General features: G+C 41.8%; 1 protein-coding gene and 1 long non-coding RNA gene across 2 annotated transcripts in view; one reads left to right on the forward strand and one right to left on the reverse strand.

The window, feature by feature from the left end:
- The window catches only part of ANXA10 (annexin A10), a 39,959-nt gene that overhangs the window by 6,422 nt on the left and 6,695 nt on the right, over nt 1-26,842 (reverse strand). The window contains exons 2-10 of the mRNA XM_077299945.1: nt 14,246-14,327; nt 12,533-12,627; nt 8,113-8,226; nt 6,261-6,351; nt 3,251-3,330; nt 2,749-2,802; nt 2,564-2,657; nt 1,351-1,446; nt 436-494 (exon numbers count right to left, since the gene is read on the reverse strand). Coding sequence (XP_077156060.1) covers nt 436-494; nt 1,351-1,446; nt 2,564-2,657; nt 2,749-2,802; nt 3,251-3,330; nt 6,261-6,351; nt 8,113-8,226; nt 12,533-12,627; nt 14,246-14,327 — 765 coding nt within the window. The remainder of the gene's footprint in view (nt 1-435; nt 495-1,350; nt 1,447-2,563; nt 2,658-2,748; nt 2,803-3,250; nt 3,331-6,260; nt 6,352-8,112; nt 8,227-12,532; nt 12,628-14,245; nt 14,328-26,842) is intronic.
- Nucleotides 23,755-26,842, forward strand: part of LOC143818971 (uncharacterized) — an 81,654-nt gene continuing 78,566 nt past the window's right edge. The window contains exons 1-2 of the long non-coding RNA XR_013224705.1: nt 23,755-24,022; nt 25,550-25,648. This is a non-coding gene — a long non-coding RNA (uncharacterized LOC143818971). The remainder of the gene's footprint in view (nt 24,023-25,549; nt 25,649-26,842) is intronic.

The following is a 26,842-nucleotide window of genomic DNA, read 5'->3' on the forward strand; positions in this document are numbered from 1 at the left end:
TGCATTTTTCTGCCAGTAAGCCCCACTGAACAACACAATTTAACTCTGACTTGTAGAGCACCTTCATGGCATGAAGAAGGTCCCTAGCATCTCCAGGAAAAAGGATGAGCTGGTAGGCAATTTGAAAGATCTCTATGTAATACTCTAGATTTGGTTTGCTGCTGGTTTGGTTCATTATAAGGCAGTTTCAGGTGTTCTTATGTGTTCAATGGAACTTCTGAATAAGTTAATGCTGTGTCTCAAGCAATTATAAAAATTGAGGTTGAGTTATATCTTCTGGTCACTATACTGATGGGGTTGTTTGGGAGTTGTTGGCATGATTATTGTCAAACTAAAGCAACTTTAAAAATGAGGATTATAACACTTTTGGATGAGCATTGGCCAAGTAACAAACAAGAGTCTACTGGAGCCATTATTTTATGTACATATACTTACGTGGATTGCATTGTAAAGTCTATAAGCGAAATAGGAAGCTTTGTCTCTCATACAAAGAACTGCAGGCAAAATCAGACAAAGAAGAGTTACGGTATTCAAAATATCTCTGTTACAGTCAGACAAAAGTAATCATTATTTATGTCTCTAGTAGTATATTCCTGCCTGTTTCTTTTGTGGGAAGTGTACTTATGGTAGACGGGTTGAAACTGAGGCATGTGTGTGGGATTCTAATTGCTGAATATTTCTCAAATTCAGTGCTTCATAGTAAATAATATCTTCAAATACTTCAATAATGGCAGAGAAATATCACTTTCCAACTCTTTAATGTAGTTATCAAAACAATTTCCTCCTAAAACTAGCAATTCAATGGCTGCTGGCAATGAATTGGCGTGTGTCTTCTGTTTCATTAAGTGCTTTAGAAGTGAGATGCAAACAGGCCCTTATAACAGCAGGATCTGTCTAGGTCAAAGACACATCTGATAGATATTACTTGACAGAGAGAGTCTGAGGTATGGAAAGATAAAAGGCTTAACTCTATATCCATTAAAAACGCTAGAGTCTAAAAAACATTGCCACTAGTTGTCAAGATCTAGACTTCTGCAAGGTGATACAGCAGATCTGTGGAAACGAGTTCAATTAACCGTTCCCTCCGAGAGAGTAGCAATTTCCTTCCTACTCAGTAGGTACTACTAGTCCTGGCTGGAAATGTTATTGTAGTGCTTTTGCAGATGAACAAGATGCTTTTCTCAGCTTCAACCTCATTTTGTCCATTTTTGTAGATGTGGTAATACATTTATTTGAAATGTGTTACTTCTATAATATGGAAACAGGAAAGGGACAATATATCAACACTTGTACAGTTGTTGAGTATAATGGCAACATTATAACATACTGCATTTATATAGACTTAGTTACCTATCGCTATCAGCAGTTCCTGAAAATATCCATCATAACATGCAGTAATGGCATCTACTATATCTTGTCCAGAGATAGTCTGGAACTCCTGAAAAACTTTAAAAAAGAAGAAATGCATATTTAAGACTGATGAGCAGTTGTTGTTGTTGTTAATAATAATATAATTATATATAATTATATAATTATATAATTATATTTGTTACCTGCCCTTTTCTTTGGATTCATTGTGGGGTGTATCATAATCAAGCATCCAGAAGAATAAAATATGTATATAGTATACAATAAATAATTAAAAATCTAAGACATCTAAAAATGGTTTCAGAGAGAGGGGAAAGAGAAGTTTTTCTGTCCACTTCCCCAAATAAGAGCAATAACTGGTAAATGATACTGTATGTTGTTGAGGGGGGAAACCTGATACTCTTAAGAAACCAAACTGCAGCAAAAACTGTGTGGAAAAGTATGTAGTTAATCTCTGCTGGCTAAATAAATTAGATCAAGCCTATATTCTAGTCTGTAGTAACAGTAACTACACTAACTGTGCAACAAAAATAGAGTCCAATAGGACCTTTAAGACGAACAAAGATTTATTCAAGGTGTGAGTTTTTGAGTGCATGCACTCTTCCTCAGATTAAATGAACAACCATCATAACTGCTTCTCTGCTGCTGCTGTGATCACTGGAGAAACGATTTGGCCAAAGCAAGAATGTCGCAATAGAACAGGTTTAGTTTATTGTCTTGCTGTTATAAATGTACATATGATGACTACCTTATGTTGCTATCCTACCAGTTTAGGGTATCAAAATAATTTAATCTCGTGTGCTGGATGGCACACATGCCCATTCAAGTTCTTCCTTATGAACTCATACACCAAATGGGGCATATGAAGGGGGAAAGAAGTAGGTTGTTCATATGTGTGTGATGCTAATTTAGTTCTGATGGCTTCTGAAATCGTTAGTGATTGCTAGATGGTGGCTAGAGATCTAGGATTACAACTGATTTCCAGGCAACAAAGTCAGATTCACCTGAAGAAAATGGCCATTTTGGAATGTTTTGGCATTATACCCCTCTTCAGGCTCCACCCCCCCTCCAAATTTCCTAACCCTATTGCAATGTAGCTGCTCACTTTTAGCCAAGGTTTTTGAACTATTGCTTTGCTCTAGTACTTGTTCACATAATTAAGCAATGTAGTGATTGAAGAAGTGATAATATTTACCCATCCATAACTGTTGGTAACTCTTATTGCATAGAATCATTTGCAGCATGTTTTTGTGTTCTCCAGTTTTTTGCTGGCATGCTTCCCAAAGGACCTAGACCATTAAAAAATGAATGATGTGCAAAAGGCCACTACATCAAATCACATTTCAGAAAGGTTTTGAAACTGCAAAAATATGCTGTTACCATAGCATCCTGAGCAGCCATAGCAGGTTCTGCATATCCCTCCTGCCTGGTTCCCTGGAAACATAAACAGATATAATTTGTAAAAAATTAAAACCTTGTAGTTTTATGCTTGTTTTACTGTAGAAATGCTTGTGTTAGCTAGTGGTATCAACGGCTAATAGCATTACTCATTTGAGGGAAAGATGCTGTACACAAGTGGTGGTGTCTTTGCATATTGTTCAGTTGATTAGGTTATGAACCTTCATGTCACATACATACAGTTGCTTCATATGTTCACACTCGTGTTGTCACCTTAGTTCACCCACAGCCTTTTATTTTTTTTTTAACTTTTGTGTACACATGTACAATAGAAACCATATTATAGATGATTTTTTAAATTACAATTTAATCTTCCAAAATTTATTTTAACCATGATGAGTTTAAATTGCGAATGATCCTTAAACAATGTGATGATGTTTTATTTCCTTTAATTTTAATAGAAAATAACCTGTTTGCCCAATACCTGAGCAAGATTCATAAGTGTATCTCTGAAATGTCCAGAGGTCTCAGAATAAATGTCTTGAAGAAGGTCACTGTCATATTCTATAAGGAAAACAATAAATTGATTAACATTTAATGGGTTTAATAGGTTGTTGTAACATATTATGCAAATATAAAAAGGAATACATTTACAGTCCAAAGGGTGTATTTCATGAGTGGAAGGCACTCTACTTATACAACTTTCACCAATTTTCCCATGTAGTTGCACCACCTAGTAAACTGTTGTAGTGTGTCCTCTGATTATTAGGATGATTAGATCATAGACCATAAATATTCATACTGACCAGTAGGAAGGACACTTAAGACTGTTCCAGGAAAGACACTTAAGTGTTTACAAGTTGTTTTCATACTTCCTACAATGCTAGTCCAGTGTTTCAGGAGGTGTTCTAGGGAAGATCACTTGCCCCCAAGTACCGGTTGTGAATAGTCCAACAGCGGGAGTTTTGACTATTCTCTAATATGCATACTCAGTTCATGTAGTGATGCTCTGATCTCAAAGGCATCAGTCAGTTCAGACATCACAAAAAGCCATGACTTAATTAATCAAAATGTAATCAAAATCTCAAAGTGTGGTTTGAAATTAGTTTATTCACCACACTTAGTCATAGCTATGTTTTTGTGTGGTATACAAATGCAGACATCCTGGTTTATTACATGATGCTACTCTGCCTACAATGTAGGTTGTTGGGGAATGTTGGCCTCTGTAGGGGAAGTGCAAATTAGAATTTGATAGTCTGTGAGGTGACTCCAGTTTCACAAATCAACTACAGTTACAGTATTTATTAACATACTGACACCCCACTTTTCTCTCGAGTAGGAAATCATAACCTCATAACCCCAATTTAATCTGAGAGCAGCAATAATCCTGCCAGACTGGCTAGGCAGAGAAAGCAGCTGACCAAAAGTCACTCACAGGCCTGGGGTCCTTCATAGAAGCCTGTTGAGGATTGCCGTGTTAGCGAGCTTTCATGGCATGGTGGAGATTCAAACCTAGGTTTCCTAGATCCTGATCTGACTTGCTAACCACTATACCATGCTGGTTTTATGTTGTGTGTTGTCTGAACCGATTCTCTGCGTGAACAAATTTGTCTAAAAAACCTTTGCAACACAAAGAAGTTCTGGTTCTACACTAGACAGGTTTCTGGCCTAGTTGGTGAGGAAACTAAGCAATTAAGTAAACCACTGAGTTTTATAACTAAATACAAACTAATTTTCATTTTATCCAGAAGTACTGAGTAGAGAGTGAACTAGTACAGAACTTAAAACAATTTAATCATTGGTCATTTTTGCAGAGACTTATCACTCCAGCTTGGCTTTGTAGAGACACTGTTTTTTCCCCAACCTTAAATACAACATTGTATGCTTGCAGTCACAGTGCCAACTTCAACTCTGTTTTTGCTTGTGTTTTCCATGCCAGCTTTCCCCCTATCTGCATACCCACCTGTGAGTGCTCTTCCTTGTCACCCCCAGTGCCTATGCCTATGCCTCTCTCCATGATGGATCATATGGGGTCCTTCTTTCCTTCTCTGCTTTGGCAGTTTCTACATGTCCATCTGATGCCCCATCGCCGGTTATTTATTTTATTTTGGCATTTATACCCTACCCTTTCTCTGGGGTTGCCCTTAAATTAGACAACCAGGAGACAGAGCTATGTATCAACCCACTGGCAGAACCTGGTAGCAGGCAAAAGGGTGTCACCACCATCACCTCTACGAATAATGAAAGGGAAGGATCCTTCTGTATCAAAGAAGGAAAGAGCTCAGGAGAGCATGCAGGGAAACAGAAAGGGAGTATGGGAAAAAGCTGAGTCCTTCAAGCTGACCAAGCCAAGGGAGCTTCTTCATTCCTGAAAGGAGTATTTCCTCTCAAAGTGATGGTATGGGCACTGCTACTTCTTTGTTTCATTTATAGGTATGCAGAGCTTTCTCTTTGCTATGGTGGGTTAAAGCAGACTGGTTAGGTGAACGTGTCAGTTATAACTACTCAGAGCTGGTGGGAGCAAAAGCTCAGGAGGGATGCTCGGGAGGAATAAACTAGGCCAGCACTCACGCATCAGTGGGGCAAATCCCCAATGAATGACATCACTGCCAGCCTGGTGCCATCAGTGCCCATGCTGCACCGGGTCCATGCATATAGGGAAGATGGAACACAGGGACACAAAACGCCCCATTCCGCTTTGTGGTGTCACAGAGCTGAACAGGGCATTTGTCAACCTCCATGCTATTCCACCCTCATGCTGGGACACACACTGCCCCCCCTGCTGACACCATGGCAGTACAGCACGGCGGAACCTGTCTGCCCCAGAGTTGTGCGTGTGTACGCACAATGCCAGGGTGGACCGTGTGTGCCAGGGGATTTCATCTTTTGTGCATACATGGGAAGCAGCAGGGCAAGCTGCTCTACTGCACGTATCCGGCAGTGCTCTGGTGTGGCCGTTGCCATGCATAATTGGTCAAAGTCAATATACGGATGTTGCACTCGTGGAAGAAAAAACCACCAGCCAAGGACTGGGGTGGTGCATTGTAGACCCTGTGGTGATGAAAGAGCTGACATAAGAGAACATCAGTCTTTCACTGACTCCAATGTACAAAGTAAAACCCATCTTGAAAATTTAAGAAAATGTGGCTTGAAAACATAACTACAAGGAAGGTTTGTAGGATGGAATCAACCTCTGAAACTGATTGAGTGTGAAGTACTGTGGAAATAGATGAAACAGAGCAAAATGTTTCATGCAGAAATGCCTACTGTGTCTCTTAGGAAATACTAGCACCTGCATGCGTAGGGGGAGCCAAGGGATCTCTGAAATAATCAGATTTCTCATTAAACTGCAATTCTCAGGATCTTGTGAGGGAAATTATCACAAAATTGTATAAAACAAATTCATAATAAAATTAATAATAAAAAGGCCTCTTAGATGAGGCCTGCTATGTAAATACTATTATATACTTTGCAGAGGAAAATAACAGAGTTACGCATTAGGTAGGCTTCTTTCATCTGGAAGATTTCTTCATTTGATCTTGAGGCTAATATATCAATTAGACAGTTTTCATCTGTGCCAGCTCCCTGCATTTGAGTGGGGAAAAAAACCCACTCAGTACTGGTATAAACAATGGTTTCAAATACAATTAATAGATTTAAAATAAGCACAGCATGCTGGTTTCTGTAAAAGCACTTTCTAGTTGTATCTTTTCAAGTTAATGCTTCCTGGGAAGTCATGATTTTATCTCATTTGCTTTAGGACAGAAAGGATCAGACCACCTAAGCCTATGACAGTTTATCAGTATGCTTTTACATTTGTGCACAAGTAGTTCCTTTGATGAAACATGATAGAAAGTGTGATAAATAATCTCTTAGCACAGAGTGAATTGTGATAATATTAATTACAGCCTTGGGGAGCAGTAGAGAACTGTTGTATACACATGACTTAATATTATGGCATGTTTCTGTTAAGATTGAAATCCTCCACATATTGTCTTGGGTGTCAACAGTCCCGCTGAAATTGGTGCCACCTAACAAAATAGGCGTAAATATTGAATTATTTATTTTGAATTAATAATTTTTTTGTGTCACTCCTGACCATCTAGGGCAAGGTCCTCAGGGTGGTTAGAACAATTGAAATCAAATCACTGAAACAACAAAATCATTTAACCCACCCAGAATTAATTTTGTCACTAGCTTTTGGTATGTCTTGAGATTTTTATGTTTAGCTAATTGTTTAGCTAATTGTGCTGATTGTTACGCTCAATACATCAGTTATGATGCAGTTATGATGCATATACCTGGAAGTTTTTCACATAACAATCAGCAATCCATCTGCTTGGATCACAATTTGTTCATGAAGTGTGATCAGGACCCTCAGACCTGAAAATAATCTTTGATAGCTCTTCACACATTCACATTTAAACAGAAAATGTTGACAGAAGTTCTCATAACTCCCCCCCCCCCGTCCCACACCTATCTCTGGACATTTTTAAAGAATCACCCCCCCCCCAAAAAAAGAGCTTTATTCAGACCTGCTGGGGAGGAGTGCTGCTGCATGCTTGTTTCTCTTCTATTGCCTGGTCCATTTTGCCTGGCTAACCTAATTGCTGGATTGAAAATATTTTGCCCTTCCCAATCTGCTCCATTAGTATTCCCAATAGGTAATAATTGTATAACGTTTGCTAGTGTAGGGACTTGGGGAAGCTGCATGGCATGTTGGCCTTGGCTATTTTGTCTGTTTGCCTGACTCTCAAATGTGAGCCTGCTCAGTGCTGCCATTTCCCAGCTTGCACCACCACAATGAGTTCCATTAGATTATTAATTCCCAACTGCACATGTACAAAAACAGTACACAGCCTACATAGTTGACTTGAAATGGTGCATGTTCTGCTGATGGCAACTCTAATGTGTATGCAAAACAAGCCAGGAAATTCTGAACATGCATCCATAGTAGTTACCCATGCAAATACTACAATGAATGCCTTCACTTCACAGATTTAAAATTACTCAGCATGTGTGTGGGGGGTTTATATTTGCAGTCAGATTATTGAACTGAATGTATGATGTGTTTGATTTGACGTAAAAACCATGGGTGCTAAGAACTTCATAAAAATGCAATCAGCTTTTGGACTTCCCTTATCTTTAGTATGTATTTTGTTACAGTGATTGCCTCAATTATTTGTTCTCATTTCAAATTTACCAACACCCAAATACCAAGAGTATAAAGCTAGCCAGGTTAAATGAGCAAGGTGAGAACAGACAAACAAGCCAGATATCAACTGCTGGTCACACCTTGCTTCAAACTATTGGAAGATTATCAGTTAAGAATCCTTGTGTGTGTACCTTCATAGCATGCCAAAGCTCATGGGCATCAAAGGATGCAGGTGGATACATCAGACCAACCATAACTTCCTTGAAGTGATGTGAGAGTGTTTCTTTAAGAACTGCAATCAAATCCTTGGGAAAGGAAAATTAGAGTTATGCTTCTCATAATCCTGTGCAATAGAATTTGGAGTCTTGAAAACAAATAAACTGAAACTGGATTTACCACTGGATAGTCATTGGTTTGGCATAAGACTGATAGAGCAGGCAATAAACACATTCTCATATGTAGCAGAAGTTCAGAAGTTTTGTCTCAGTGAACATATTTAAACTGAAAAAGTGCCTTCCCACATGTTATTGTTGTAATCATAGCCCCCCCCCCACAGTGCACACCAGCCCCTCTGAGTGGCCCTCAGTGGGGTAGGCCTTTCCCCCCGAGGGCCAACCAGAGGGATGGCATGTTGTTGGAAGAAATGGCCATGATTTTATGTCGTATTATAGCATTTATAACCCTTATCCTCAGCTTGGGACTAAAGAGAAACAGTGTGGTGGAGTGTCAGACTAGGATCTGGGTGACGTGGGTTTGAATTCCCTTTCTATTATGGAAGCTTGCTGAGTGAACTAGGGCCAAGGACACACTCTCAGCCTAAACAACCTGATGAGGTTGTTGTGAGAGTAAAATGCAGAAAAAGAGAATGTTGTAAGCCACTTAAGTCACCATTTGGGAGGAAAATGGGTATAAATGAAGTCAGTAAATAATAAATAATAAATCCGTCAAAGCCACATGGGACCAGAGTATGCCTTTAAGTTCTTTGGGAAAAACACTGTTAAATACATTTCCATTTTGGTTCATATTTCTCTTTCCCATTCCTTACAGCTTGATGCCAGGATCTGCTTCTTGAGAGTCATTAGGCTGTAAAACAGCATTCCTGGCTATTTCTAAGACCTAAGCATGGTAGGCCTTGCTTAGTTATACCATGCTAACTGAAGAGAGGTTTACCTTGCCTAGCATTAGGCCTCTATATGATTGATTGGTGTGCCTTTAAGTACAATGTATCACATTAATTTCCCCCAATGAACAGGCTTCTCAGCAGGGCCAGCCTAACTTTAGACCAACCTTGTAGACACATTTTGCCATCGTATCAAGGAATGTCTAATTGCCATTGTTTAGTAACCAAGTGGAATATAAAGCCAACAGCACTTAGGAGTGAGAGGCATCAAAAATGGGCTTTCTTATTTATTTAGAAAATGTGTAGGTCACCTCTCTAGACCTTGTCCAGGTGGCTTTCAACAATAAAAAAGCAGACAATAAATAACAATAGAAATACATTATATCAGTAATCCATACCAATAGCATCAATAAATCAAACCAAGTCTATAGAGAATGTCAAGAGAAACAGCCAATAAAAGCAAGTAACAGCATAAAAGCAGATAAAATGGAGAGTTCTGAAATGTTTGAGAAAACAGTACTCAGGCTAGGAGCAAAGCTTAATAGAAAGATGGAACCCATGGTTAAAAGCCTGGATAAAGGGTAATGTTTTGGCCTGGTGCATAAAGTCAAATCAGTTTTAGTATCGATCTGGACTAGAACATAGGGAGACAAGGGTCATTTACAGATAAGAAAGGAAGGGCTGTGAGAGGTGGCTTGTGACTCCTCAGCTTGCCTTACATTACCTAACTATTGTTCAATCTATGCCCATCCTATGTATAGGAATGATATGTTGTTATGATAAGATCACACATCTAAATACGTGACTATGGAAACAAGTTTATGGTAGTGTCCATAAACTAAAGGAGTGATGGAAGCAGATCTTCACTCAGAAAAACATTTCCATACATAAATTAACCTTGATGTATAGGGATTTCTGTCTTCCTATAAAATCAGTGTTTATCTTGCATTGATTCCCAACTTCAGGCCTGAGTTTTGATTGACTGAATTGAACCGTAAGGGGACATGTCCTCCGGCACAACTTGCCTTTAAGTACTTTGTTGTGAATTGTATATGATTATTTTCAGTATCAGGGGATACAGCAATAAAGAGGTAGTATAAACTATAAATGAAATATAGTACCATTAATTCAAAAGCTGCTCTCAGAAGGCAAATAATTAAAGGTAACCATGGGCCCCGTGCATATAATTAACATAGCACACATAGCAGCAATGAGAAAAAAGACATACAAATTAAAAATGAATTTATGATGAAAAAACAATATGTAATCTTTGCTGAATGCACATTAGATACATTTGACAGCCACTAAATCACACATGGAATAGAAATTAATTCATTAAGACATTCACTGCTGACAGCATGCCTGTAGGAAAACTGATTAATAATACAAATGGAGACTAATTAAAAATTACCCCCTGCAATTGGAACTTGGGTAAATGGAGAAGAGCAGTGACAAATAAGACAAGACAACTCTGAGTTGTCATTATTAACATTTTCTAATTATCTTGGCTAAGAGAAATCAGGAAGGGTAATTGCAAGAAGTCATCTCAGAGAGGTTTGTGCAGATTTCTAAACTGCAGAACAAGCTTGGATGGTATTGTAATAGAAACAAGTAGTTATATCTTTTTTTCTTTTTTCATGTCATCCTTTTGCAGTTTGAAATTCATGCTGATGTCACAATTAACAACTTCCTTATGATTAATTTCCCCCATTTTAGAAATAAAAGTGGTGAGACTGGCCTTATTGTTTTACAATGAGCTATGTAAAGCATCATTTGATAGAAATAAAAGCTAAATTGCATCCGAGCTCAAAATATGCATGAGGCAGCACTAATTCTATGCAATTTCCAACACATTTAGGCTGACATGTTTGCATTTACAATGTTGATTCCAGTTAATTCAGGGGTAACTACTTGATATGCCAATGTTCCATTTTGAATGTCCTATGGATTGCAACCATATAGCTCAGTCATAAATCTTGCTTATCTCTGTTCAACAGAGAGTTTGGCTACCAGCTACCTCAACCATAACACTTTCTTGTTTTGACCTTTTCTAGGGTATGTAAACCCCTATTGTCTCAAGTGTGAATACCTCCAGCATCCCTATGAACATCAGTCAGTAAGTGGAACGGATCATGATCTCTGGCTGCAGCTGTGAAATACACAGTAGTTCTTTATGATACCACCTTGTTTCTTCCCCACATAAAGTCCATAATGTTGGTCCCAATATGTGGATGAAGATATACCAAGATTTCCCATTGTTAGCCCATTTAGCAGATGATAATCCTTGCTAATCATAGCAACCACTTTTATCATGATTGAGTGTGGTAGCTACAGTGATGCTTACTGGGTGGATCTTTGCTGGCCAATCTCTGTCAGCTTCGCCTACTTCACAGAGTTGTTGTAAGGATAAAGGTGGAAAGGACAACTATATATACTGCCTGCGCTCTTTGGAGGAATGACTGAATAAAACTTCACTAAATAAACATCTATGATGATAGCTTCTGCATACTTCCCCACTCTGAGGAAAATTTTCCCTCCAAAATGGGATGTTGTTCTTCAAAGTCTGAGATGCCTTAGTAGCATGTTTTCTGTTCTAAAAATGAAGCTCACTGTCCCACCCCCTCTTTGTTAACCCTGGAGCCGTGTAGAGCCATCTTCTCTTAACTCCTCACTGACTGTTGCTGTAGTTTCAGCAGAGCTTTAATTTCTAAGTGCTATCCATCACAACATCATTTCCATTTAATGTGTTTGTTGCAGGGTGCCTCAGTGTAACATTGGCATGCTCGCTTCTAACATGACAGAAACATAACATGTGGAGTGATAGTCTGATTTAGCACCCATCTAAAAGCAGCTTTTCAGCCATTCCCACCAGCCACCTGGCTGGCCTGAGTTGTCATCAACTGTAGCTCTTGGCCAATCATTATGAGTTTATCCAAAAGAGAATGTGCTGACATGGACACTGCATTTTGATGTGAGAACCTGTTTTAAGGTTAGAGTCTGTCTAAATGGTTCTAATTTTACTAGTCTCTTCTTTCATGAAGTCCTCAGCTGGGCTATTTGAATATTTGCTCAATTAGATCTACATTACGAAAGGTGTGGTGGACTTGAGCTCTTAAATAGCCACTTCTCATACTGCATAGAAGACAATTTTTGGAGATTAAGAAAGTACTTGCTAACCACTAAACCGCTAAATACTACCTCCTATATTACCTAGCATAGGTCTTTAAAGATAAGCCTAAGGGCAATACCAAACAAATAGAAAAATGGGATAAACATTTCCTGATCTTGTAGACCTGAAGTTTACTACTACCGCTAATCTTACAACATACAGAAATATGATGGTTAAGAAACAAATACTTGTATATTTGTGTATATCAAGCCAATCAGGAAGCAATGCTATTGACTACTCTAGAAATATCATATAAAACCAGCAACAGTAATTGGAATGGGAGACTGAAAAGTAAGACGAGAGCAAAATTAACATAACCTACCCTGCCATACATGTTCCTGTAAGCCTCAGCAATCATGAGCCTCTGTGCATTGCAGCGCTGTGTTAGAATGTCAATCAGCACATCTTTATTGCAGTCTTCAGGGGGAAGAAAATATAATTATTACATTTGGGACAGTGATTTTTATTTATTGCGCTAGTGTCATCATCAGCACCTGCCACTGGCTGCTGTGCTTTATTCTGCCTATGTGGGTACACGTTCTGTAGAACAATATCAACAGATGACTATCCGACTGGCGTTTACAGACACCAGTTGTATTTAGAGCACTAACCTGCCTTTGATGTGCTAGTGTACTGCTGACAAATAGTTAGCATTATCAGATGCACTGCCATATTTCTCAAGGGCACATCAAGAGAATGGATAATGGCTTTCGCTGAGCAGGAGCCTAGGCATTGTGTGCAGATTTATATCTGCCCCTTGTTTGTTGTGCTTGTACATCCCACAAATACAGATTAAATCTGATTTCCAAGTTTTATGGTTATTTACCATTGAATTCTGAGTTGGAATGGCAGGTGTGTTTGTGCAGAAAGATTGTAGAATAACTAGAATACAAGGACCTTTTTTAGTTTGTTATTTTCTTTGCACTAGTTTCTGAATAATGTTCTGAATTTCAGCAACCTGTTTTTTTTAAAGACAACATATGGTCACTAGTTTATGGCTGGCAATTATAACTACTTCCTAAAAGCATAAACAGTGTCTGTGCTTTAAAGTAAAGATTTTCAAACTGTTTGGCTAAATAGTCATTGCTCCAGGCAGTTTGCTTAAAAAAAAAGAAAAAGAAAATCCCCATCCTCGGTAGAAGGGAGAGGGAGGCGGGTGCGAATGGAGGCACTGTAGGAGCAGATAGCTCTGCTTCTGCTCCACACATTTCCTTGGTGTGTGGCTTGCTGGGGTCTTTCCTCTCACTCAAGCCAGATAGTTTGGGGAACCCACTTTTTGGTATTTCCCACTTTTTGCTTAAAAATGGAGGATGTATCTGCTGGTTTGCTGCTGGGGTGCTGGATGCTGGTGATGTCATGCAAAACACCAAAAATATGGTGTCTGCAAAAGGTAAGCATTTCACTTTATTTTACAGGTGTGGAATGGCCCTTTCTGTTCCAATTTAATGTTTTAAAAGGTCTAACGATGAGTTCCTAGACTGCTTTTTTAGATCTGCAGAGTCTGAAAAACATATGGGTGGTGTTGTGTGACATTTTTTGAGATAAATGTTTTTAGGAAAAGTTTAGATGCCCAGTTAAGATTGAAGTCTTGCAGTGCAATTCTAAACAGTGTTCACCATTCTAAGCCTAATGACTTCCACAAATATAGAATTCTTTAGAATTGCACGGTGAGTTTTCTTATTGTAGCAACAAGTAGCACTTTAGGTGCAACATTGGCTTTCTTTAAAATGAATCCATTTTTATAAGATATAATTAAGTTTCTAATTGTTTTATTTAAAGAAGTGGTAGAAAAAATATTGTCTCTGTTTTTTTGTAGAAATCTTGTCACAGGATTTTGTGACTACTGCACGCACTATAATTCCCTAAAGTACAGCCCTTTGTTTCTTTGATTGTAAACCATTATTTACATCATGTCTTGCTTTTTAATTACACCAGGAAGGAATATATCTCTTTCTTTTAAAGTGAGATTGGTGATAATGTCACAGCAGGATTTAAGAGTATGCCACACTAAAGGTTGTAATTCAGACATACAAACCTATTCCTTGTACAGCACCACCAAGCATCTGAGCATCCATAACAGGATCAAAACTTGGTGCTGGGAAGATTGTTCCCTGAATCTGTTGAGAAAAAAGAATGATATTAAACTTTTTAAACATCAAGCTTGTAGAAAATGGCCTAAGAAGGTAGGAGAAGATTGAACAACAATACCTTTTTGATATATTGCTGTCTTTTTTTGGCTGAACAGCCTGTTGGCTTTAAGGCGTAGATGGGAGAATTTCGTAGGGTTTTTGTTCTAATGCAAGTTGTCTAAAAACAGATAACAGCTTAACAACGTAATCCATAGCAGGTACATCCTAAGTCCGTAAAAACCTATGAACTTACAAAGATGTAACTCTCCTTAGGATGGCAAAGTAAATATGGTGTATGTGATTTGTATCTGTAAACATAATTAATGTGCAGTCATATTAGTTCATCTACCCTTGGAATGTGGCAAAAGCCTTTTGTTCCAAGATCAGCGTACCAAAATGCTTTTAGTAAGAAAATGCTCAACTATTACTTATTTGTTTTCTTGGGGGGGGGGGGGGAGAGATGAAAGCCCCATGGCGCTTGGGGTGGTATGCATGGTTCTGCTTTCCTTTTTTTTCTTGCAGCACCTGTGAGGTAGGTTAGTCTGATAGCACTTACTTCATTCTTGACGGAATTTATATTTTATACCTATTTTGTTTTAGCCTATGTTGCAGAGGAATGACACTTTCCCTGCATTCAGATCACATATGGTCCTTCCACTCTCAAAGGTGGCCCTTTCATTATGAACATGAATGTTCTGTGAACTGTGTTAACAATCATACTGGCTTACAACTGGGACATCACTAGCAATGACTGACACAATTCTTTCCCTTGCACAGATCATTTTGTGACATTCACTCCTTTCCCACTGCCTAGCAATGACCCAACTTTTTTTCAGGGATTGTCAGTTTCACTCTCATGAAATTGTCAAAGCTCTGAAACTAGGTGTGTTGCTAGAGAGACTTGCAGAAGTATTATTATTTATTTATTTGATTTGTATGACCGCCGCTCTCGGAAACCGGCTCGCGGCGGTTCACAATGTTTTAAAACAAATACAATATATTAACCATTAAAATTCCCCATTAAAACCCCATTAAAATAATGACTGAGTCACAATGATGGCGATTAAAAAACTATTCCCATACAGGCCCACTGGATGAGCAGAAGGGAACGGATGGATAATTGGGCATAGGGTGGAACAATCTGGGGAACCAGGTCAGTCTAGTACTGGCCTCCCCCCTCCGGGGAGAGGGGTCCAATCTAGCCCCGGGCCATCACCCAGCCTTAGACAAACGCCTGGCGGAAGAGCTCCGTTTTGCAGGCTCTGCGGAACTCAGAGAGCTCCGACAGGGCCCGCAGCTCTTCAGGGAGCTCGTTCCACCAGGTAGGGGCCAGGACCGAAAAGGCCCTGGCCCTTGTCGAGGCCAGGCGTGCCTCCCGGGGTCCTGGGATCATCAGCAGATTCTTACCCGCAGAGCGAAGTACCCTGCGGGGGGCATAAGGAGATAGGCGGTCCCTCAAGTATGCAGGACCCAAGCCGCGTATAGTCTTGAAGGTTAGTACCAAAACCTTGAACCTAATCCGGAAACAAACTGGCAACCAGTGCAGCTGCTTCAGCAGAGGCTGAACATGGGACCTCCAAGATGATTTAGTGAGGACCCGTGCAGCTGCATTCTGTACCAGCTGTAACTTCCGGGTTAGAGACAAGGGTAGGCCCGCGTAGAGCGAGTTACAGAAGTCTAATCTAGAAGTAACCGTTGCATGGATCACAGTGGCCAGGTGTTCCGGGGGCAGGTAGGGCGCTAGTAGCCGAGCTTGGCGTAGATGGAGAAACGCCGTCCGAGCTACCTTAGTGACCTGGGCCTCCATGGAAAGTGAGGTATCCAGAATCACTCCCAAATTCCTGGCTTGGGGCACAGATGACAATTGTACCCCGTCCAGGCAGGGAAGACGCGCTTCCTGTTCCTGCTCCCTTCGGCCTAGCCAAAGGACCTCCGTCTTGGAGGGGTTGAGTCTCAGGCGGCTCCTCCTGATCCATCCAGCCACTGCTTCCAAACAACTGGCGAATTTTTCTGGGGGGAGATCTGGCCGGCCATCCATCAAGAGATAGAGCTGGGTATCATCAGCGTACTGATGACACCCAAGCCCATAACTCCGTACCAGCTGAGCCAGGGGACGCATATAGATGTTAAATAACGTGGGGGAGAGCACCGCTCCCTGTGGCACCCCACATGGGAGTGCAAAGGAGTCGGATAACTCCTCCCCCACAGCGACCCTCTGTGACCTGTTCTCTAGAAAGGAGGATAGCCATTTAAGAGCCACCCTTCCAATCCCAGTATCAGCGAGGCGGTGAACCAAGAGCTCGTGGTCAACCACATCAAATGCGGCTGACAGGTCTAATAGCACGAGAATGGCCGACCCGCCCCGGTCTAGCTGGCGCCGGAGATCATCTGTCAGGGCGACCAGCACGGTCTCCACCCCATGGCCAGGACGGAAGCCAGACTGGTATGGATCAAGGGCCGAAGTTTCCTCCAAAAATGCTAGGAGCTGGTCCGCGGCGGCCCTCTCAACCACCTTGCCCAGGAATGCAAGATGCGATACCGGGCGGTAGCTGGCGGGGTCCCGCGGATTCAGCGATGGTTTTTTCAGAAGAGGGCGAACCACTGCTTCCTTGAGCCGCTGAGGGAATTCTCCCGATGTAAGGGAGAGGTTTATAATCTCCCTCAGGGGAACACCTACCCGTGGGTCGCTGGTCTTAAGCAACCACGACGGACAGGGATCAAGGGGGCAAGTGGTCGCCCTCACTGACCCTAGCAATTTGTCCACTTCGGATAAAGAGAGCCGCCTGAAGCCATCAAACCTGATCCCCCGTAACGGCCACGGAGCTTCTAGTTCACAAACTGTATCAACTGTGGCAGTAAGGTCACGACGGAGCGACAAGATCTTATCCGCAAAATAGCTCGCAAAAGCCTCGCAGCCAAGTTCCAATTGTCTACTATTTTGGTGCCCTCCTTCGAGGGCAGTAAGAGTCCGAACTACCCTAAATAATTGGGCTGGGCGAGAGCTAGCGGACACGATTTCCGCAGCAAAGTAGTCACACTTTGCCGCTTTCACCGCCATCTCATACGCCCTCATAAGCGTGCGATGAGATGTTCTTGTAGCTTCGTCGCGGGTCTTCCGCCACACTCGCTCTAGCCGTCTCACCTCCCTCTTCCTCTCCCGAAGCTCCGCGGTAAACCACGGAGCCTGCTTGAGGCGAGGGCGGAGAGGGCGCTCAGGGGCTATCTCGTCAATGGCGGCCAACAGGCGGGACTGCCAGTCCTCTACCAAGGCCTCCAACGAGACACCGGAGGGCATCGGGTCCCGCAGAGCATTCAGGAATCCTTCGGGTTCCATAAGTCTCCGTGGGCGGACTAAAATGCGTCCGTCACCCAAACAGGGGAGGGGTGGCATCCGTAGGCGAGCCTTCAGGGTATGGTGGTCAGACCACGGAACGATGTTGTTAGCCACCAGATCGATCTCAACACCAGCACCAAAGATCAAATCCAGGGTGTGGCCAGCCTGATGAGTGGGACCAGCAACAAACTGCGAGAACCCCAGTGTCGCCATGGCCGACACCAGGTCCAGGCCAAGTCCTGGAGCCGACGAATCCGCATGGACATTAAAGTCCCCCAAAATTAATAATTTGGGGAACTGCAATGTCCAGGCGGCCGCCGCCTCCAGCAGGCCCAGCAGGGCATCGGGCGGGGCAGTGGGTGAACGGTACACCGCCCAGATGGCCACGTTCTCGACCGATTCCCACGTCAGGCCGACACATTCAACTCCTGGGATCGATGGTGCTGGGAGAGCCCTGAAGGCATAGCTGTCCCGGACTAGGATCGCCACCCCACCCCCCCTACCATGGAGCCGGGGCTGATGGAGGACCGAGAAGCCGGGTGGCGCAAGATCTTTAAGGGCGACTGTTTCACCTTCACGCACCCAGCTCTCGGTGATGCACGCCAGGTCTACCCCATGCCCTGCGAAATAGTCCCGCAGGGTTGAGGATTTGTTCTTGATCGACCTGGCGTTGCATAGCATCAGCACCGGCTCCGCCCTAGCCCTCTCTCCTACAAATTTGGGGATGGGACGGAGGTTTGAAGGACAGCGAGCACATCGACCAGGCCACCGACCGTGTTTCCACGGTCGGGGCCTTTCTGGACCTACGTGTGCCGCTCTCCCCCTATTATTGAACCTCCTCCCACCGCCATACCTCCCTTGGCCCAGAAGTGCTGGAATAGTTCTCCCAGGTTGGGTTATAACCCCCTCTCCCCTTCCATGCCCACTCTGTCGTTCCTGTCTGGCAGACCATGCCATGTCTAGACACAGCCAGTAGTGCCCTGTATATTGGCCCCAAACCTTATCTAATTACTGCAATACCTTGGGTAGAGCGGCTGTAGCTCCTCCCTCTCACTGGCCCTAACCAATCTAACTAATCTAATTTAACCTAGCTGCTACCAATTCCCTCCCTAACCCACCCTAACCTCACCCTCCCTACACAGCCCCTACAAAAAATCCTCCCTAGCCCGCCCAACCCAACCTGACACCTAACAGCTAGTCTAACCTCACAGAGGAGAGGATCTGCCAGATCCCGCCTTTCGGGGCTCTCTAGCTTCCCCTCTCCTCCACAACTCCACTTAAGGCCACTCCAGCCGCCCTAATAATTGGGGTCAGATGGGCTCATCGGTGGTGTAGGAGCTTCAGTGATGTGTCAAATCAATTATGTCTCCTTCAGATATCAGGAAGAAACCACACTAACACAAAGATCCTTGTGTAGACACCAGTTTGCATAAACCTGGTCCCATGTGTGCTACTGTCATATTTTTTAATTCAGCCAGATTTTTCTTTTGCCACAGCTTCTTAAATGTGTTATACCTTTTTTTCTTTTGTATTTTTGAGCTCTAGGGATCATGTGCATTTTATAGTTTATGGAGTAATTTTTGTAATGTGACTTCAGGGAGACATCTTTTAAATACCTGGTATAACTCAAACATTTCAAAACAAGTTATAGAATGAAGCATATCTAAGACCGATTTCCCTCATTTTGTACGGGACATTTATGCTATATGTTTGTGGTTCTAGTTTAACAATTTTGCTTCTTGACCTCCTGATAGTGATGGTCCTGACCAGGAGTAGTCAAACTGCGGCCCTCCAGATGTCCATGGACATCTGGAGGACCGCAGTTTGACTACCCCTGGTCCTGACTATCACATTTGGTGAGCTCTTTGTACATTTATTTTTCACAGTTTCACCAAGATGCAGTATTACTGCATGGAGAACAGCCTCTTTGTTGCTAGCAACTAGAGCATGGCTTAGATCAGGGGTAGTCAACCTGTGGTCCTCCAGATGTTCATGGACTACAATTCCCATGAGCCCCTGTCTGCAAACACTGGCAGGGGCTCATGGGAATTGTAGTCCATGAACATATGAAGGACCACAGGTTGACTACCCCTGGCTTAGATTACACAGGTGGAAAATAACTGTTTTGCTTGCTTACTGAAACCGCTGTCTTTTCACAGTTTAATTGCAGGCATCTCTATTACTTGCATTTCTGCCTTCCATCTTGAACCACATTTGCAGACTAGTGTTTGGGGATATAACATTACATTTTGACACATCTGTTTTCTTGCATTCTTAATACTATGTAGGCTGAAAACTAAACAAAGCTGGAACAACTAGAGCAGACAGAAATATTTATTTTGCTTACATCTAATTTGCATGTAATCCTAATATCATAAATTCAACAGTAGTCAGTGCTAGTCAATACGTTTTGGCAGTGTGCAGTGATATGAAAGAGTGGATTATCTTTTGATGTTGCTGTCAATCAATATATATAGCTGTCTTGTAAAATCTGTAGTATAATTAATGGAACAATGATTTACATCTGATTTATCCTCCTTAGTTTTTCACCACAGGTATTTACGGATAATTGTTTTACTACCCCATAAATGCTCAGTTATTAGTTGTTATAGTGTAGCCAAATCTCTTTCCGAAGCTAGGAAGAATAAAAATGCCTTCATGTCAAAGACAGGCAATTAGTATTTGGGGAGGGACCATAGCTTAGTTACAGAGTATATGCTTCTCATGTGGAAGGTCCAAGTTTCATTTTTTGATATCTCTGGTTAGGGGAAATGATGTTAGCAGGACTGGGAAGAACCTTTCTCTAATGAGATCTTAGTGAGTCACTATAAGATAGAGTTGGCAATATGTACCTTTTCATGTATACCGACAGACTACCTCTCATCTCAACAACTTCTCATCCACAATCATGCTATATCTAATTTGAACATGGACACTGGTACCAGAGCTTGCAATAAACCCAGATGTCAACTTTGAAGCCACATACACCCAGACAATGCAATAACTGGATCTAACAACATTAACCATACAATCTCAGGCTTATTCACATGCTCATCTTCTAACAAGATATATGCTATTAAATGCTAACAATGCCCCTTTGTTCTCTACATGTCAGACCAAAGGATAAATGGACACAAATCTGACATCAAGAATCACAAAACTGTGTAGAATAATGTCAGTTCCAGGACATTCAATGTATGACCTCAAAATAGCTGTTTTATTGCAAAGGAACTTCAGGAAAAGACTAGAAAGGGAAACTGTTGAGTTTTAAGTTATTACAACAACCCTCAGGAATCCTCTGGACTTTGGTTTCTTATCTCACTATATATGCTAATCTTATTCAGCCCTTACATCTGTATTTTTACTAATCCTCCAGAAGGGTCATATGTCCTCTTTAATTTATTTTTTATTTGGAATAATGCATTAGAATAGTAGATTGCAATGTAACATAACGAATAATAGAATGTAATGTAATTTGGAATGGTAGACTGGAGTGTATTTCTCTGGTTTGAACACCTGGGGAAATAACTGTACACAGCCTGTCTCCCCACTTCAAAGAAGAAGATGCTGTAAAGTCACCTCCATGCTTGAGATGAGATAGATGGAACACACTTTCAACATTCCACAATTAAGGATACTTCTTCCCATCAATCTCTAATTTGACATACGTATTTCCTTCAATATGTTTTCCTCTGGAATTAAACCTGAACAAATAGTAACTTTATATGCTATACTTGTTATTCCTGTTTGGTCTCTGAATCTTAAATTTTTTCATTGTGTTAGATGGTAATTTATTAAAGGTAAAGGTAAAGGTATCCCCTGTGCAAGCACCGAGTCATGTCTGACCCTTGGGGTGACGCCCTCTAGCGTTTTCATGGCAGACTCAATACGGGGTGGTTTGCCAGTGCCTTCCCCAGTCATTACCGTTTACCCCCCAGCAGCAAGCTGGTACTCATTTTACCGACCTCGGAAGGATGGAAGGCTGAGTCAACCTTGAGCCAGCTGCTGGGATCGAACTCCCAGCCCTATGGGCAAAGCTTTCAGACGGCTGCCTTACCACTCTGCGCCACAAGAGGCTCATGGTAATTTATTGCTCACCCCCTATCTATATGTATGGACTGGTAACTTTGAATACAAACTTTGAATAAAACATTGTTCTTAATGGTTTCGCTGGACTCAAAGCCCATGAAAGAAAGAAAAAGAGAGATGATTATGATCTCACTTATTGGGAGTGGGGTTCTATGTCTCAAGCACATCCAAAACATTAGATGAATGACTCAGAGGAGTGGGCAGGCATAGACTAATTTGTGCTAAGGTATGAGAAGACAGAAAATGAAAGGGAGAACCTCTGTGGGGAGGGGATGCTGAATCTGCCGGAGTGAAAAATGAACTCTCAGCACTGTTGAATGACTTCATCTAATCCCACTGCTCCTCTTGGAATACTTGGATAAAGAAACAAGTAGCATATATATTTGCAGGTCCTTCCAAGGGCAGACGCAGGGGGCTCATGTTGAACATGTCTAAGGACTTGAAGATTGCTGTTCTAGAACACATTTATAGTTGGTAATGATGATGTGCACTGTACAAATTACAGTGCACTGTACAAAATTAATGTTCACTGTACAAAAGTACAGTGTGCTATGGGTTTTTATAGGATATGCCCAGTGGTTCTATGGCAATCTATTCAATGTGGGAAGTGTTACCTGAATGTAAAAAGCTTGAAAATGTCCAGACCTCCCTGCACTGGCTGGCCTACTGAGAGGACAGACTCGCCTGGACCTGCCCAAGGCCAGGGCTGGCATCCTAGGCCTGAGAAGAAACCTGCAGCCCCAGAGATGCCTGTGGCATCAGGGGCAATACGGAGCGCTCCTGCTGGTACTCAGCCCTGAAGAACACAGCAGTCCCCTCCTCCATGTCAGCACACAGACCTGCAAAGGCAACATGGTGAGATGAGACTGGAGTGGCCCTGAAGACAGCAGTAGAGCTTCTACCAGCTGCTCTGCCACCTTTGGAAGGAGCAGGGAGGACCCGGAGCAGAGAGGGCAGTCATGGCTGGCAGATGCACAGCTCCTGGCTGTGTGCCTACCTCTTCTGTTTCCGCTACAGCCGTGATCCTCCACCAACAGGGGGTGCAGGTTACTCGTGACAGAAAATCATAACGATACATCAACATGGAACTACTGTTAAAATCTGCAAACACTAAAACTGTTGTAGATTATTGTTAAACACTGTCAAATACTGTCATGGACCAATATGCCAGCTCCTCCTCCTCAGTTGAAGAAGTGGAAGACTCAGAGAAGAAGGTAGCTGGGCATCTAACAATAATGCAGCTGGAGACAATTGGGGCACCTCTAGGAGTCTCAAGTTTCTGAACTAGACTGCTCATTCTGATTTCACCCTCCTGCACAGGGCTTCCCATTATCATGTTCTTTCCTCATTTTTTTCTGTTTTTCTCTGATGATCCCACTCAGTCATTTGTTAGATATTGTTAGATGCTGACCTAGTTCAGGGAAGTGAGGGAAGAGACTAAACATTTTTTTGTCCTGGTTTAATTATAACACTCAAGAGACTGATGGTAAATTAAAAATATCAAACTGTTTTATTTCACTGGGAGGAGAAATGGCCAGGTAGGAATCAGGTTTAGGACTCACAAGGTGAACAGGAAACAGGAATGTGGTAACTGTGTATAAAAGTGAATATTAGATAATTTGTCACAAACAAGTGTTTCTGTTATTCAGACTGGTCTTTAAAATTTGAGGGGAGAGATTTCTTGGCATTCCCTGTTTAAAAACACAAGTATATGTGTCTTTGTCTTACAGATACTAAAGTTGGTGAAGGCAGGAACATTCACACAAGTTCCAGTTTTCTTCCTTATCTACTGGTTAGGGATCACCCCCAAGCAGCTAGGAACTATTTCCCTCAGATTGTTAGTGATGGGCTAAGCTTCCCACTTCCCTAACTCAGGATCCTTCTGCCTGGTTAGTTTGCTCTCTCACTGTCAACTGGCACTCCTAACTGACTCTACTGAATAATCGAATCCCTGCCAGTCAAGGCTCTTTGACCTGGTTAAAGTCTTAATCATTTACTATCTATCACACCTGTGCTCCAAAACCTGCTGCCATACCAGAGGTCTTTCCCCAGCCAACACCTCAGGCCTTTAACAGCCCTGAACCACCTCAGCTCCATCATAGTATTTGCTGTTGTAAAGGCATCTAACTACTGACAGCCTCTTCTGGAGTGGAGAGGCCTGTATCTCCAACTCCTTGCAGTAGTATTTAAGGACTTATTTCATCCACAGACATTGCTGAAACAACATCCATGATGCAGCACAACTGGACCCCATCCTTGGGTAGGCCACTGTCAGACATTAAATTAAATACTGATATAATAACAGAAGAGATATAACAGATATGGAGGCTGACGACCATAAGCCTAGAAGGTACAGCCCTCAAAACTGATTGGGCAAGGTCCTAGCTGTTGGGGGAGAGGCAGGAAGATGGACATGTGGGAGGAGTGGGGGGGGGGGCTTAGAGTAGCTCCAGTATAAAGTGTGTAAGAGGACCAAGAGGACCTTCTGGAAGAGGGGTGGGGGAGAGATGATGAAGGGACAGCAAGCCTGAATGCTGCTGAGGAGAAGGACAGGGCCAAACAGAGGGCAGGGATGGGGCTCGGGTATAGGAACTGTGAGTTGTTCTCACAAATGTTGTGATCACAAATCCCAATTTTAAAAATAGACTGACTATGTGGTATTTGTGAGTCTGGTTGGATCACAGAGATCAGATGGAGGGCTTAGTATGATGTACCTACACCTTCATATTAATAACCATCATTACCAATAGGTTGAAAAAACAGACCTGAGCAAAAATAATCTTTCATTCTTGACTTGATGTTGATCATGTTTTCAATAAGTAGGACTGCCAGTTCTGGGTTGGGATATATCTGGATGTTTAGGGGGTGGAGCCTGGGGAGGGAAGGGACCTCAGCAGGGTGTAAAGCCATAGAGTCTATCCTCCAAAACAGCTATTTTCTGCAGGGGAACTGATCTTGATCACCTCAAAATCAATTGCAATAGTGAGAGATCTCCAGGTCCCAAGTGGAGGTTGGCAACCCTACAAATAACTACATGTTCATGTGACAACTATTGTTATCAAGACACAGAATATCTGGGAATTTTGTTATGCATTGCTGTCCCTACAACAAATAGTTATCAATCCGATAAGTGGGAATGACTATCAGCATTTCATAAGAATTCACATTTACACTGCTTGAACCCTATGCATTAATACTGTTTAGATATTTGTAGGTATGTAAAGCAACTGTGCCACAATAAAGTGAGCTAGTAAAACTTACACGGTAGGAAGAAAGCCAGACTTTACATGGTACTTCTTTCAGTGGTCAAAGTGCCTTCATATCCCTCTCCAGACCCTAAAACTTGTAGCAGCACTAAACATTTGCTTCTTAAGAGCACTGGGAGAAATTCAGGTGGCATTGAGGAAAAGCATGGAGAGCCTTACTAATAGGAATATCCCATCTAATCATACTTTCTGTGTTATGACTGTGCTATATAGCACAGTGTAGGATTCGAACAATTCTAAACCAGCTGAACAGAATACATACTAGGCAATGTTCTCAACAGAGAGAGAAACATCTTTACTTTGAGAGTCTAATGCAGCCTAATAGGAACTCCACACACCTGTTTATGCTTTCACTCTGGACCCTGACAGGGCATGATGCAAGGCAGGTGCACTGACCTTAGTGAGCTTTGCTGAAAACTGTTGAAACCACTGTTTAGAACACAGAGATACACACAGAATGTCTTTAATTCAAAACACAGTTCAATTCATTGGAAGGTTTTAAGTATGCCTCTGCCTTTCAGACCTCTTCACCATTGCCTCACCTGACCATTATGTATTATGGGACTAATAATGGTCCAACTTTACAGGGCTGCTTTAAGGATTACTAAATCAAGTTTATGGTAAGTTCCTTGAATATTTATTGAACTACTAGATTTAAAGCCCGTTGTACTTGTAAATACAACCGGTGCTAGAAATGGTGGATGGCAGACTGTCTTGCCTGGTAGTGGGTTTATGGCAAGGGTATTGTAGGTTTTTTGGCTTATATATTTTAAGAAACAGGTAGCCTATTATCACAAGCTATAAGAAGACATACAACAAACATAATGAATTCAGACAATAAAACCCAGCTCTCTTAAGCTATTTTTTGTTCTAGCAATAAAGCAGAATCACAAAGGACCTCTTTGCAGAAGCAAGTCTGATTCATAAGTATGAAACGTGGCCTGTTTTTAAGCCTGAATTCCCAGCAGAAATATATTGTCTAAGGAAATCTAACTTCAATTGTTTGTTATCAGAAGAATGACTTACAAAACAAACATTACTAGAAGGTTGTTCAGATTGCTTTTGCAGTCACAGGACCATTTAATCTTCTGAACTTTATGCACCATAAAATTATTCAGACCTGTAAATTGTGGCCTATTTGAGGACCCAGCAGCATTAGGGTAACTTAAAAAGCACACATGTTCACAGTGTGCGTGTTCACAATAGGGTAGCACTAGGTACTATGCCAAGCCAAGAAAAGGATTTCTTTATTGTGGCACAACAGTTATAGAATTCCTTCCCAAGGAAGATTGGGCTGTCCCCTCCTATCATTATCTTCTATTACCAGGTAAAGACTTCTGCTTTATATGGCACTGCCCCACAGATTCTCATGAACTCTTTGTCCCATCCCTGTGATTATCTGTTTTGATGCAATTGTGGTGTGATGTTATAAGAATTGTTTTGAGTTTTTATTGTTCACTACCTTGGAGACCCCAAGTTAGGTGGCAAAGCAACTTATTAATTTTCTTTATTTATTATTGGATTTCTGTATTGCCACATCTTGAAAGATGTGTGGCGTTATACAAATTGAAATAATAAAACTCATTCAACAATCCTCTAACAATAAAATCAGATTATGAGACTCCCTAACCATTCCCTCACCCAACAGCCAGCGAAGGAATCATAGATGTTAGTGTGAAGGCTTGGTTCCCCACAGAGAGGTCGGTTTGATCTTAGCCCTGCCCTCATCCAAAGACCTGATAGAAGAACTCCGTCTGAAAGGCCTTGAAGAACTGTGAAAGCTCTGGATGTTTTAAATAAAATAATGTCTGAAT

This window comes from Paroedura picta, chromosome 10 (genome assembly GCF_049243985.1).
Source record: "Paroedura picta isolate Pp20150507F chromosome 10, Ppicta_v3.0, whole genome shotgun sequence".
In the NCBI taxonomy this organism is placed as follows: domain Eukaryota; kingdom Metazoa; phylum Chordata; class Lepidosauria; order Squamata; family Gekkonidae; genus Paroedura; species Paroedura picta.